Raw genomic sequence first — 15,993 nt, 5'->3', positions numbered from 1 at the left:
ATAGTAAACGTATATGCCTAAATGATAAATAAGTTAAATATATCCTAAATATGAAACTTCGGAAAAAAAAATTTCACGTCAGCAGCTGGAACAAGGGTAATTTATTGCTTAAAAACAGTGAGCAAAATCGCATTTTGCTCACTGAGTGAGACAAAATAACATTCAAGTGACCTTCATATTCGAATGTCATTTTAACGTGCGGGGCCTAATACAAGTTCGAAGTATTTGGATTCTATTGTCTTTGTCCCTTTCACGTCATTACCAAAAAGAAAGAGACAAAAAAGTGCATGCGTAATTCAACGATATATATTGACTGTTTATAATAGACCCCCGAAATAAGTCAGACCGCATCGTTCCAAAACACCCTACGAGTCTTCATTCGTAATAATTAATTAATGAAATAAAAGTTCAAAATTTAATAAAATTACCATATTTTATTATACAATCAAAACAATATACTTATACAAATTTACGTAATTGTTACGCAGTAAATAATTCTACCTAACGACTTTTAACGATCTCTACTATAGTTGACAAATAGTAGTATCCGCAATTCGGACCGTAACTTACAAAGTTTTTTTTAACAAAAAAAAAGTTCACGATTAAACTGTCAATTGATGTTCGTTAATTCATTATTTTCGTATCATTTTATTGAAATTTCTATCGTTTTGTTTTATTGCGGTAATTAAAGTTAATTGTTAGAATACCTTCAGAAAACATGAGTGAAATAGTGATGAAGACGGATTACATTTTTTCAGGTTGTATTTTTTGATGGCTGACTGACGTGAAAAATTTTGTGTACTACACGAGATCAAAGTTATTTACATCTCGTGCGCTTTTGAGTCCCTTACCACGCTCAAGATTCTAAATTAGTTACTATAGAATCTTTCGCTTGCACGGGACTCAAAACAAGCACTCGAAGAAATATCAAACTTTGCTCTCTTGTTGTACAAATAACTATTTCTTTATGCTTCTTTTCGCTCAACCAAACTTAATTCAGTTGAAAAATGAAAAATTGTTGTTTTTTTAGTGTCATGGTTTTTTTAGTCCAATTACCTATTGCATATTTCCCATTTATATTCATATTTATTTTGTAAATGCATGATACATTACATGTCAACACATTATAAAGATAAGATTAACACTTAATATTTTCCGATTAAAACTTATATTTCTAAATTTATAAAATGTATCACGATAAGTTTTAAGAAAAAGACAGAACGTATGTTTCTCTCTGCCTATGCTCCACTAACAAACGACTCTACAGATTTAACAACATGTCACGGTTTTGGTCTTAATTTGATACGACCTTGAAGATCGCTCACGCTGATTGGTGCATGCAAAATGAAGCGAAAGTCGTGCGTGAGATGCGAGCCAATCACGAAGACGATCTTCAAGATCAATATTAAAAGTAGTTCATAACTATAGCAAAAGTTGTTACATTTAAATCGAGCTCTCAGAGAGCCTGAATGCGAAATCACAATCTCTCCGTTACTTACCAGCATTGATGTTATTATTATAATTAATAAACCTGAATGTCTCCAGAAGTGTTCATTGTCCGGAAAACACAAGTTTTGCTTCGTAATGACGGAGTTCGACGTTCTTAATGGAATTTACCCGAGCGCCGTTAATTTAATTGGTTTTGGTAAAACTTGGGAAGGATTTCGAGGAATTATAAAACTCTCTTACAACATTTTGCAGCTGCCGATATTGACAAAGCTACCTACATTGTTAAAATCAGGGTATAAAATACCTACGTCACTGTAGGTAACTATATATAAACAAAGGAAAACGAAGGAAAAAGAAGACGCGTTAATTATCTCATGCAAATCCGAAAAATTGGTAGTTGGAGGAAATGGCGCTGCTTACGATGTCATAAGGTCTGTGATGTTAACAAAAGTTAGCGCTTGTCAACGAGATTGAAAAGGGGATATCAGTTTATTAATTTATTTCAGAAATACCTCACTAACCGTTACATAAACCAGTCTGTTCTATTAAGAACCCGCTGTGTCCACTGCTGGGCATAGGCCTCCCGCTCTTTTTCCACTCGTCTCTGATTTTAGGTAGTTCTGGCCAGGCGCTCAAAAAGGAGTCCAAGTTATCGTTATAGCCATCGCTACGAGGTCTGCCGGCTCCTCGGTTTGACTCGTGGGGCTTTCAGTCCGTAACACAACTCATAGTATAAGGCCTGAGTGGACGCTCGAGTTGGGCGTGCAGCGGGGTGGGGCGTGCAGCGTGCATGTTAAAAAAATGCAAACGTATAGGAGCGGCTTTAGTGCATGCTGCTGAAATTACTTGTAAGCCCAATGCCACGCTGAACACTTTGGTTCAAGCGTCCACGCAGGCCTTACACATACAGCTTACTCATGGTGCCTTTTTCAAACAAATGCCATTTCGCACTACTTTATTTCACAAATAATTTATTTCAGTCATTAGGTTCAGAAATACCTCACTAATTTGTGTGGTCCCATTGTTTAATACAAAGGGCGATAGCCCCTAAATAGGGGTTGCTAAAATTGGTCGTTAGCTTCCGTCAACATTACCTATAAATATTTGCCAGCATTAACCTAATTTGGGCTCATATTTGTAAGTTATAGGCTGTAGTCATGAAATTATTTCGATAGCCTACATATTACAAAATAACTCTTGTAATAAAAAACAACATTGCTCATATTTTTATAGCGGTTTTCCACGGTCATTTAGAAAGCCAAGATTGATTATTTTTCAAAGTAGATCAATTGGATTTTGATATGTAAGTTCATCAAAATGTAAGGAATATACGTAGTGCATCAAAACATCAACCTACCATAATGAAGTTGCTTGAAACAAACAGGCAAAGACACGGTAGAAATCTAATTACGAAACCGTCGTGTGCTTTTACTCGTGAAGTGCACAACGAGGTTACTGCGTCACCGAGGGTGCATCTTCTTTTACGAAATGTATAACATTTAGTCGGGATAAAGTAGGTTATAGGTATAACTTATATAACATGGTCATTAACATTGTAGACAAAGCAACGTATACTCGTCTAGATAACTCTAAAAATCTCCAGCCCAGTTAGGTTACGTTGTTTCGTCACAGAGTTCCTATGACCACCTCCTGTCTCCATCATCAGATTAGCTCTATGGTACCATAATATTTCATTGTCACCCAACTTACATATGTATGCAAATTTTCAGCTTAATCGAAAATCAGGAAGTGGGTAAAATTTAGCTTCCAAGATTCGGCCCACACTATAACTATCTACCACACAGGGGAAATTAAATATTAGCTTGTAAAATATTCAAATAGAAAAAAGTATTTTGTGCAACTTTAAATAAAATAGCCCATTTACAAGTAGCTCGAAAACAAACTGTATTTCTGTGTGGTCGATCCGGACCCGAGTACTGACAGAGCCTTAAGCTGCCTGCACGAGAGGGACGGAGGTATATGTTACTCCAGAGTTTACAGAAAAACTACATATATACAGTAGAAAAACACGATGTACCTGGAAGGAACATTTTGACGAACGTTGCAAGGAGAAAGGTGTGTGGTACAAAACTATGCAATGTGAACCTCCTCATATACCTTGATTCACAAAAGCAGATTTAAGTAGGAAATTAATTAAGATAGCTTTAAGGTTACGTTCTGGACACATTCCGCTTAACAAGTTTGCTTACATGATGAAAAAAGTACCATCGCCAAACTGTGATGCCTGCAATAAAATAGAAGACGTTCAGCATGTTTTGACGGAATGTGTACGGAATGAAGGCGAAAGATTGGCTCTGTTTCGCTTACTCAGTCTGAATAGGTTGGATATGGGTGGATTCCAGTGTATTTTGGCAGAGCCTTCGTCAGTTGAGGCCAAACAAATTTATTAATTGTGTTAGACTATTTAAGTAGATATAAGACTATAACATAAATATTGACTGTAATATTGATTAAGGTACGATGGGGCTGACATAATCATTAAGGATTGTAAGTCCCTAAATAACAAAAGAAAAAAAAACCTTTGAACTAGTGCGTCAGTGGAATGTAAAAATATCCACATGTGATCGCGTTTTATGTGTGATCTAGGGCTAGGATTAAGCTTTTATTTTACGTGCGACCTCGGCTAGGGTTCACGTTTTATTGTTTTCATTTGAATAGCCTCGTGGCGTGTATTGAACTCTTTATGGGCTACATGTGTATGTTTAACCCTTTACCGCATATGCAACCATATATGGCAGTTACAATATTCAGTTCTATTGACAGCTATTAAAGTTTAAATTTAAACAATATATTTTGTATGACATGCGTTAAGGGGTTAAAGGTGATCGAAATTCATATACAAAAGTTATGACTCTTTAGTAGGTATTGAAAATATTACAAGTAGTTTTTAAAAACATTAACCTGATTTAAAAAAGTATTTACTTAAACGGATTATACAGCGTTTTTCAGTGTAATTTAAAATACACCCTGTCAATTTCAGTCTCCTGTTAACCACCAACGTAAACGATTCGGAAAATCGGGATGTATTTTAAATCCAAGTTTTTTGCCGGTCTCATATTGGGATACCCTCGTACAATTTAGGAGGGATTTAACTATGCTTGGGTCAGAGGTGTAAGGTGTACGGTGTAGCTTTATTTGACGTTCATAAGCGCATTGCAATATGCTTACTTGGAAAATAAACTATCTTTATCTTTAAATTAATTATATTTTATTTATTTAATCTTTATTGCACATAAGAAAACACACTGTACAATAGGCGAACTTAATGCCGTAAGGTATTCTCTACCAGTCAACCTTTAGGCAAAGCAGATAAGTTGTAGGCGGTGCAAAAACATGAGGTATAAACGATACAATTAGGTACATGTACGAACACAATACAATCATAAGAAATACACAAACATAAACATATATATAAATAATATTGATACAAATACATATACTTACATATACATTCATATATATGAAATCAGATGAACTTACAAAGCAGAAACACTAAGATTTTCCAGTACTGCGAGCAAAGTGCTCACTTAAGGATTTATTAAAAGCAAACCTGTTCGGACACTGTCTAATTTTGACAGGGAGACTATTCCAAAGGCGAGCTGCCTGAATAGAGAAAGAATCGGACATGTAACCAGTTCGGTGAGATGGTATAGACAGAGATAAATTGCAAGAAGAGCGAAGCTGACGGACACGAGAGACACCATAGTAGTGGAAGAAAGATTTTAGATATTCAGGGGACTGAGGGTCGTTAAGAACAGAAAAGAGGATGCAGAGCATGCGAATGTTGCGCCGAATACGAATAGAAAACCAGCCAAGTTTTGAGCGGAATGAGGAGACATGATCGTATTTGCGGAATCAGAAAACAAAACGAATACAATTATTCATTAAACGATCTAATTTGTCCAAGAGCTCGTCATTTATACACGATATAATCCTTTTAAATATGTAGTTATCATTATCAAGCCCATTCTATATTTAATACAACATTAACAAAATGTCTTACTGGTGAATTTTATCTGATAGGACAGAATAACAAGTACACCCTTGTTTGACAAATAAAATTTTTATATAAACGTTCTATACTCTTTGCTTTTCCAAAGAGAATAAAACTACCTCTGTAATTGTATCCCCTTATTACATTATCGAGTGCTTCGCGCGCCCGCGGAGCGGAGTTTCCATACTAATTAATTAAGTGTCTGGAAGCTACGATATTGTTAGCGCTCGATCTGTTGCTCTAACCATAATGGTTTCAAGTAACAGGCAACAAACAAGAATAAAAAAGCCTGACTAGATAGAGCTCAAAAATAACCCCACTGTGCGTATTCTGCCGCGAGCGACTCAAATGTACTGCGTGCAGCCAATAAATAAAATAACCCTTCTCGTCTACAAATAAAAATAATGCATTTATCTACGCCTCTACTCTACTCAGTCGATTCCCACTCCCACATTTGAGGAAACAGGCGCTGCTAAGAGAGAGTAATAAAATCAGAGCATATCTTTCTCTCCCAAGGAGTTTACCAACCCGCCTATTGCGAGACTTAAGTCCCGTCGCCCGGCATACGCAGCCGCTGCAACACTCCCACAAAGTGCCTTCGACGTACAGCAGCTCTGGAAACAAGAATTGATGAGGCAAGCTGACGGCACCCGGGCCGGGAATATCAACCGGACTATCATGAACAAGGGAATCGACCTTCCTAGGAAACTATGGTGTCGCTTAAATCGCCTAAGAACCGGGCGCGGATGATGCAACTTCTTCCGGCATAAGTGAGGTTGGAGAGCCTCAGCGCTATGCGACTGCGACATCAAGGACCAGATCATGGAGCACATCATTCAGCGGTGCCTACTCCGCGCATACTCGGGTAGCCCGCATGCTCTACTAGACTTGACGCCCGATGCTGTGCAGTGATTGCAAAACTTGGATGTTGCCGCATAAAAAAACTGTATATAATTTTGCCTCGATTAAAATAAATACCCCTCTATGGTATACTTACTTACTTAATGGCGCGAGTACACGCCAGTTATCTTGGTCAACCCCGTGCCATCTCCCACGGCTTGGATATCGCGCAAGTCCGCTTCAACAGAATCGCCCCAGCGATACCTGGGACGTCCGATAGGCCTCCGCCCTACCAGGCGTCCCAGGTATGCCCTTTTAGCGCCGCGATCCTCCTAAATTCTCAAAACGTGTCCGAGCTTGCGGAGACGGTGAGCTTTTGCCTCGCCGATAATATTGGGTACAGCCACAAAATCTTCACTCTCGACGTTTTTGCGGAGTCTGAAACTGCCATCTTCTCTTCTCTCAGGATCTTTCGAAGTATTCTCCTTTCTATCACCAGGAGCTCATTTTCTTCTTTAAGTGCTAGTGTCCAAGTCTCGCATCTCTCCTCTACCTCTAAGGTGTACTACAACATAACGTAAGGACGAGTTAAAAACTGTTTAAATATAAACTAACTAGCATCAAAATAACTAGCCAAATATAATACCGAAATAAAATTATGAAATTGTAAAACAGTCCCGTTTTAACTTTTAATCGCGTATAATTAAAAAAGATAAAAGTAAAAGCGATCGTGTTTTGTAAGTTATTTATTAAGTAACCGTTTTATTTTTGTTATAACAATGTAATCAGATTAACCGTAATTGTCAGCGTGCTGGAGGTTTAATAGCGTTGTCGACCGATTTGTTCCAAGGTGACTTTAAAATTTATCAAGCAAAATAACTTTTCAGCACTACAAGAATATTTTAATAAGGTTTATATTAATTTATGACATTGCAGAATATTTTAATTATGATATGAAATATACATATAATTTAATTAACTACATATTCCTTTCGCATATGTGTATATAGTTGGGCTAAAATATATTACACATTCTACATTCAATTCAAGGCGATGAATCATCAATCAATGCAATTTTTGTACTATATGTATTCAAAGTGCGTTTTGAATCTAGTTTAATTGTTTTACAGTACATATGGTGCTACTTTACCGCCCTAGTGTGGTAACTAGCACTACACGTGCGTATGTCGAAAATTTAAAGGGCCATATGTATTCGTACTGAAAAAGGTTGTACCACACACGTGCGGAAATTCCTACACGTTCCTACTCCTCACTTGTATCGTAATGTACTATTACAAATTTTAAATTTTTCTAACCATTAATGCAGTCTATCTTAACTTTATATGTGTAGTATATTGTATTTTTACTACTTTTTTCTTTATTTCTATTTTTTTTTGCACCACCCGTTAACTTCGCTTCGTTCGCCATCTCACTATCTGAAGGTTGTCTGGAAGAGATCGCTGTTTAACGATAAGTCCGCCTGTTGTTACCTACCAATGTGTATATTTTATCAATTTCTGTATCTGTTTTTTATGTAGTGTGCAATAAAGAATTTTATTATTATTATTATAATGCTGTAAGCTGTGCTTTAAACTGTATGCTAATTATAAACACGTATTTTGTTTCAAGTTATTGGTTTGTTTGTTACAGAAACGGTTCCCAGCGCAGATTACTCCGTGTACGTGGGGAGATGGACGGAGTGCTCACCGCTTGGGGAGGGGGAACATGCCACCAGATCTTTACTGAGGTAAGCCTCAGATTGCTATTATTAGATATAGCAATGCAATGCAAAGGTACTATAATGGTACAATGTTTAATTCAAATCCTGGATTTAGTTGCATAAAACCTCAACTCGCGCCCCGAGGGTTCCACACTATCACACAATGTTCTATTTTCTCATATTAACGTATGACTCGTTAATATTTCACTAGTTTTATTATATGTTGTTAAGCAGTTAATTATTATTTTATGCATTATTGAAATCTCATTATATCATGATGTGATCGGGCAAGAATTGTAATACAAACATTACAAACCACACTGATACTATACTGAATAGCATGACTTAATAGCAAAATTAAAATGATGAATTCATGTTAACCCATCGTGCTGGTTTTTATGTTATGGATGAATTTCAATGTATTTAATTCCACACTTTAATAAATTTCATTATGTTATGAAAATTATCGTTATAAATGTATGACTAACATTGATAACATTATAGAATCAATAATGATATGACCCTACGACCTATAATTTTTTTTACAATTTACCTTTATCGCGTCGTAGTCGGAGTGATGGATATGACATATATATGAGTCATCGCATTACTTGGCAATATGAGTGTACATTTTTAACACCGTTCTGTTAAAAAACACACACTATCATTGCCACGCTGTCACAAGTACAACAGCCATATCTATAATCGATGAATCACATAAAATTGAAATGAAATAGAGTGGTACAGACATAATTGACAGTCAGATAGATGGGTAAAGTGACAAGCTCATAGAACATGTCACAAAAGGTGACCCTGAGATATATTTGTGACAGACATATCGATGGAGGGCTGGATAAAGTGTCCAATTTATTTAAGGGTACTAAGAAAAACATGCAACGAGTTCGAGCGAACGGTCGGGCCGCTTAGCTATAACCAATGAGCGGAATTCTTCATAGCAAAAATCAAACTGTCAGAGGGATTGACCTAACTGTTTTATCGACTTATCGATGTTACGGAATAATATCGCATTAGGTATCCATAATAAACTTAAAAGATTATTCTGTAACATTTGACCTCTTTGATAAGCAACTTGCATCTCCGTATTAAAGTAAATCATGTCAGCGTCACATATGTCATTTATGTCACTTGAGTTTTCATGAGTGATTTCCGTGCCGTGTTACTAAAATGGTTAATCCTAAAAGAAAACAATAAAAAAATGGATACAGAAAGATTCTTATTTCAGTTTCAAAGAAGATTCTTCCACAATATATTGCTCTAAATGTTACGTTCATTTACATCATAAAAGTATTTTCTGTTTTATTCTTTACTATTAAACCAAAATACAGTGGCGGTCAGCTAATTAGGGACACCTGTGTTTCGTTAAGTGACAAATATTTATCGATAAGTCGATAAAACAGTTAGGTCAATCCCTCTGACAGTTTGATTTTTGCTATGAAGAATTCCGCTCATTGGCTATAACTTACGAATCGAACGATCCTGGGTTCGAATTCCAGTAAAAGTATTGATAACTTGATGATGCCGAGTATTTATCTACCACAAACAACTACAACCATTATTACAGTTATTGTAATGTACTTTTAACTTATTAATTATTTCATTATTAAATTTGTTGATTATTTTTGTTGCCTATCGTGATTGTTTCACCGGATGGTCTCATCGGAAGATCAGGTGGGGATAAGAAACGAAATCTCCATGTACCAAAAAGTGTCATCAAAAAACTTTAAATAGGTGGCGCTACAATACCTAGAGTACTTGAACGCGCAATTCACTCCGTCAATAACGCCTAGGTTCTTAGCTACTCTAACGCTACTCTGGAGAGATTTGGAACTATTATTTATAGCTGACAGCTGGACACTTTTGCAACAGTTCTACCATAAGAGATGCCACTCCTCTTAATTCCACTTCCACACTCCATAGTTTCTATGTTGCATAATTGACAGAAGCGCGCAGCTCGATTCGGGCAACCAATGTCACTTTGACGTTGGAAATGTCGTCGATCCATAGAAATAGGATAGTATAGAACGACTGTCAAACTTCGAAAGTGTGACCAAAAATGAAATGCAAGTGTGTTCGTAAATTGTCTATGTGCGCACAAAAATAGTGATGTCATGTTACAACATATTAATAATCTATCGATGTTTAACTGCTTTATCGACTACTTTTTCAAATGTGTTTGAAAATGTTGAAAATTATAAAGTTGAAGTTGTTTGAAAATGTGTTCGCAAAGAGTTGACTTACTAAAGAAAATTTGAATTTCGCGCCTTATCCTGCTGACAAGTTGGGTTGGGTGTGTATACGCTGTGTACAAGTATACGCTGTCTTGTGTTTCCTTGTGTTGGCGGCAAAGCCGTGGAAAAGTGGTTAAAATATAAGTACTGTGTTGGAAAGTGAAGTTTAAATTTATCGCTAAACATGTGCACCTTCAAAAAAGGTATTATAACAATCGTTATTATTTTAAGTCAGTTATAAACGTAATATTTTAATGATATCTTGTGAACAACTAATTCCATACCTACTAGTATACCGACAAATTATCGATGCAGTCATATGAACATTTTGTCAAGCCCTAGCGTAAAGTAACAGTTTAGGTTTTTACACAAAATATTCTAAATTATTGACTAATATGATGAAATATTAACACACAATTGAAGAAAAACTTATAATGAACTGTATAAATTGGTTTTTTACACTTTTTATGCTGTTAATTTGATAAAATATCGTTACGAAAATTTCGCTAGGAATATCATAATTACCTGTGAAATGAGTATTTTCCTGGGTTTTTTGGCCCTGAAACACTACAACCCGGCACACAACATGACACCATCGTCACTAAATTACTTAATATATATTTTTCTATTTGATTCTCTTATATTTTTCACGTTAAAAAATACGGCAATATGATTTTGGCCGCCTCGGCCGCCTTCGAACTCAAAATTGGTTACGTTTTCTCATATGTAGTCTGCCTCTTTCGCATTTATGGCTTGTTCATATACGTCATGGCTTCTCTTTCGCACACTTCATCTGTCTGTCAAGCGAAGCGACTGATATGTCTCTGCGTAGATCACAGCGTAATCGAATAATATGTTTAATAAATTTGTATAAAATTAGTAAGGGTATTGATTATTATTAGCCAAAAAACATGTGAATGCATGAAGGTTACTTTGAAAGCTTATGCTCCAAGATATGTTGGGATAAGTGCGGACCTGGGCTAAATGCGGATAATTCAGTTATCTATAAAAGTAAGCGATTTTTTATTACAACCTTTTAATTTAACTTGCTATATGTGTATATTCTGGTTAAATCTTGCAAGCTAAATAAGATTTATTTCCCATTATTCACTTGAGCAAAACTTGACGTACATAATGTAAATGTAAGTTGGGTGATAATGCAATGTTATGGTACCACCTAGGTCATCTGATGATGGACACAGGAGGGGACCATAGGTTAGGTACAGTCAACATCAAAAGTAACGGATCAAACAAGGTGTCAAAAGTATCTACGCAAACGCGTTCGTCACGTTTCGCTATCGAGTAAAATTTACACTCCTGTACCCCTAGTGTAAATTTAGTCGATAGCGAAACGTGACGTACGCGTTTGCGTTAAGTCTCATTTTGTATGGGTTTTTGAACAGCGCGCCAAGCGGGACGTTTTGGAAAGTCAAAAATCTCATACAAAATGACACTTAACGCAAACGCGTACGTCACGTTTCGCTGTCGAAAATATTTACACTAGGGGTACAGTACCCCTAACAAATTTGCGTTACGCGTTTGCGTTAAGTCTCATTTTGTATGAGATGTTGAGTTTCCAAAACGTCCCGCTTGGCGCGCTGTTTCTAAATCCGATACAAAATGAGATTTAACGCGAACGCGTACGGCACATCACGCTATCGAATAAATTTACACTAGGGATTCTGTTTCCTGTTGATAACTAAATACAGTTAGTGATAAAAGCTCATATTTATCTAAAATAATCTTGTTAACGAAAATCTAACTGAGATATCGAAATGTACGTTAAAATTGGTATCCAAGACAGAGCCAATAGACGCCTCAATACGGAAATTGAACTGTTGTGGAACAGCGACCTCCGGGAGATAGGAAGCCGCACATCCTTTTATTTCAAAGGAATCGCAGACGGAAACCGCTTCTTGTAATTTTCTATAAGACTTTTTGATTTTAGTCACACTCAAAGCTTGATGAAAGTATTTTATAGGACATTATTAGGTACACAATTATTTATAGGACATTATTAGGTACACAAATCGACTGAGTCCCACATTAAGCTCAATAGTGCTTGGGTTGTGGGTACTTAGACAACGACATATACAAATATCCGTACTCATCACAAAAAAATGCCCTTACCAGGATTTCAACCCAGGACCATCGGCTTCATAGGCAGGGTCACTACGAGTACCCACTAGGCCATAGTTGTCATCTTATAGATAGTCTAGAAATAATATACCTACGTATACAATGTGTTTGTGCACGTAAAGTGGAGTGTCTGGGTTTGTTAAAATCGTTTCGATGACCTGTACCCCTAGTGTAAATTATTTCGGTAGCGTGACGTGACGTACGTATTTGCGTTAAGTCTCATTTTGTATGGGATTTTGAGTTTCCAAAACGTCCCTCTTGGCGCGCTGTTTCTAAATCCCATATAAAATGAGACTTAACGCAAACGTGTACGTCACGTCACGCTATCGAATAAATTTACACTAGGCGTTCTGTTTAGCAGATGTCAGAGATTAGGCATAGATGCGTTTGCCACAGATCTGTCCGTGAGATATGGCTGTTCGTATCTCTAACTTTACTTAATATGTCTGTAACGAAGCTGAAAAAAAAATATTTATAAAAAGTTTTTATTCTGTATTTGAGACTTCATAAACTCTAAACCTTGGTCAAAATATGTGGCTTGGCCGTTTCGTTACTACAAAAACTTTTGTATAAAAAAAACTATGCATAGGGAATAAATTTTTCACCTTACGCCCATGTGGCAGTAGCAAAACGACCAAGCCATATATTTTGACTAACAAGGAAAGGTACCCAACTGTCCGGTTCCGATTTGATTTATATTTATATATGTTATAGAGTAGTCTAAAATAACAGACACGTATTTTTTTTTAGCTGCCCAAACTCAACCTATTGCTTGAGCACGTGTTTTGTTATATCGGCTAAAACTCATTTTTTCCTAAAAAAAATCGACATTCGAAGTTTTATAATATCTTATCGCTAAAGTTACACATAAAGACGCCGTTTTTTTAGGAAAACTTGAGTTTAAGCAGATATAACAAAACACGTGTACATTATTTTTTCCTGTTTTCAAGTTCATCTAATCTGTTCTTTGCCAAACACTTTATGTTTTACCTATTAAAATAGTCGTAAAACCCACCATTGAGTATGTAATTGAGCGTAAACCTAATTACAAGTTTTCTACCGATTTATATTCAAAGACCAAACAAATAATAATCTTCAATTCTCCATAGGTACCTACGAGTAAATAACTTCGTCAAAACGAAAGCTGGCGGCAAACGACACTCAGTTAATAGGATTTAGCTTCGATTTAAGAAATTGGATCCCGTCTCGTTATTAAGGTCATGATTCTGGAATATTTACGTTTCCGACCAGTCAGGTAGATTCGAAGTTATCAATCGATGACAATTTGATCGCAGTTTGGCGTGCCTTGGCTGCGCATTTCGTATGTAACCTATACAGTGTGTAAATCCAATACGGGCAATAAATCAAACTAGACATAAAATTTACCCGTGTAATCATGAATTAAGAAGATTTTTAAGCTACACTTAATTTTGATCCCGTAATCAATTTTTGAAAATTCACCAATGTTTTGCAAACATTGGGAGTATAGAAGGTGGAGGTGAGGAATGGTATCTCCATGTACAGTCAACCAATTTGATTCCTAGGCCACTATAGAACCATGCCATAATGACTTCTACGACAGTGCTTATTGAGTGATGCGTGTCAAGTATCTGGAGAGATTTGGAACTATTATTTACAGCTGACAGCTGGACACTTTTGCAACAGTTCTACCATAAGAGATGCCACTCCTCTTAATTCCACACTCCATACAATGTCGCTTTGACGTTAGAAATATCGTAGATAGATCTTATTGGGATCACAGCGGAATCGAAGTAAACGTCAATTTTGACATGTCGTTTAGTTATCGATCTTTTAAAGCTTAAACGTGTCTTAATCATTCTTCGAATAGGACCAATAGCTATACTTCTCTTTTAAGGCTAAAAATAAATCCGAACAGCCCGACTACCCGCAATGGCTTTCCTCGGTAACTAAGTTACATCAGTATTGGAAAATGCTCTCAAAAGCTCTTTGTTTTGTTGAAAAACTTGACTTCTTGCTATTGTTTACTTTGAAGAATAAAGCGGAGAAATATAATGATTTTAGGACTAGTTCAAAGTTTGTTGTGATTAATAAATAAATAAATATTTGGGGACAATCTTACATAGATCTACCGAGCCCTAAACTAAGCAAAGCTTGTATTATGGGTACTAGACAGTGTTCGGCTTAATGAATTACTTGTATAATTTAATTATTAATTTAAATACATGTAATTGAAATACTTGTAATTTAAATACATGTAATTGAAATACTTGTAATTGAAATACATGTAATTAAATTACTTTTAATTTTAATTACTACATATGCTTTGTAATTGCAATTACATTAATTGGTAAATAAATTACTCAATCAATTTCTTACCGAAATACACACGTAACCCAAACCGAGAATTTTCAATAGAACAATCATCTTGTGCTGTTTGTTAAATTCAAGCAGTCGTTATCAGTTCAGAATTTGTAGGTGCCAACTATTGGAAAGTTTTGACAATTGTTAGGTGTCGACTGTTGGTAGGTACTGGCTATTGCTAGGTGTTGACTATTGGTAGGTGTCGACTATAGGTAGATACCATATCAACTATTGGTAGGTGCCGACTATATGTAGCTGCCGATCATTAGTAGGTGCCGACTATTGGTAGGTGTCGACATTTAGTAGATGTCGTCTATTGGTAGTTGTCGACTATTGGTAAGTACCAAATTATTTCAATAGTCATTAGTTCGCATTTATAATATTTTAAGTAAATAAGTTTGAGTATATAAGTATCGATTTCCCCTTGTACAAAATGTCACAATAAATTCACTAACATTTTTAATTACAAAAATGTATTAGTAATTTAATTAATAATTACTTTTTGTAATTCTAATTGATATTTTTAAGCGTATTTACATTTTACATGTAATTGTAATTGCAATTGTTAATTTGTATTTCAATTACTTTTTGCCCATCACTAGTACAGTCACGTATGAAAATATCAATACGAAAACAGTGCCAAAAATATGTATACACAACCTTAATATATGGGTAATAAAGTCGAGTATACATATTTTGGCGCTTTTTTCGTATCGATATTTTCAGACGTGACCGTACTACGCGACGATATACATACGTATGTAGATAAATACATACTTATATACATCGAACACATCCATGACGCGAGAACAAACATCCATGAACCGGGATTCAAACCTGGGACCATCGGTTTCATATGCAGTATCACTACCCACTAGGCCAGACCGGTCGTCGTGATGAAGACAAAAACCAAAAATACTAAGTAATGGACTGTTTCATATTGTTGTTTTGTCCCTTCAGCCAGGGGAATGAAATCAGGGTTTCAATAGTGACCCAGGAGAACGTAACCATGGCAACCAGTGACGAAACTGTAAGGGTTCTGCTTTTGCCATATTGGCTATATTCTTTATTGCCCACCTCAGTACAGGAAACAATACAACAAAAGCCTTTTTGTGTAAACCTTCGATGTTTAACTTTTTTACCTATTTTAACTAAAAACAATCGGGTTATATATGAGTGTTTCGACAAATTCAAACCGACGGCGTAGGATGGCGTTGTTTACCATACCTAAGAATAGA

At 36.0% G+C, this 15,993-nt stretch overlaps 1 protein-coding gene across 1 annotated transcript in view; it reads left to right on the top strand.

Moving 5' to 3' along the window:
* LOC133522400 (thrombospondin type-1 domain-containing protein 7A-like) overlaps positions 1–15,993 on the top strand; it is a 202,223-nt gene that overhangs the window by 156,426 nt on the left and 29,804 nt on the right. Inside the window, exon 3 of the mRNA XM_061857728.1 lies at positions 7,955–8,051. Within this exon, the coding sequence (XP_061713712.1) occupies positions 7,955–8,051 (97 nt within the window). The remainder of the gene's footprint in view (positions 1–7,954; positions 8,052–15,993) is intronic.

This window comes from Cydia pomonella, chromosome 10, assembly GCF_033807575.1.
Source record: "Cydia pomonella isolate Wapato2018A chromosome 10, ilCydPomo1, whole genome shotgun sequence".
NCBI classification, from domain to species: domain Eukaryota; kingdom Metazoa; phylum Arthropoda; class Insecta; order Lepidoptera; family Tortricidae; genus Cydia; species Cydia pomonella.
The sequence above is the reverse complement of the archived record's forward strand: the minus strand, read 5'-3'. Positions and strand labels throughout refer to the sequence as shown.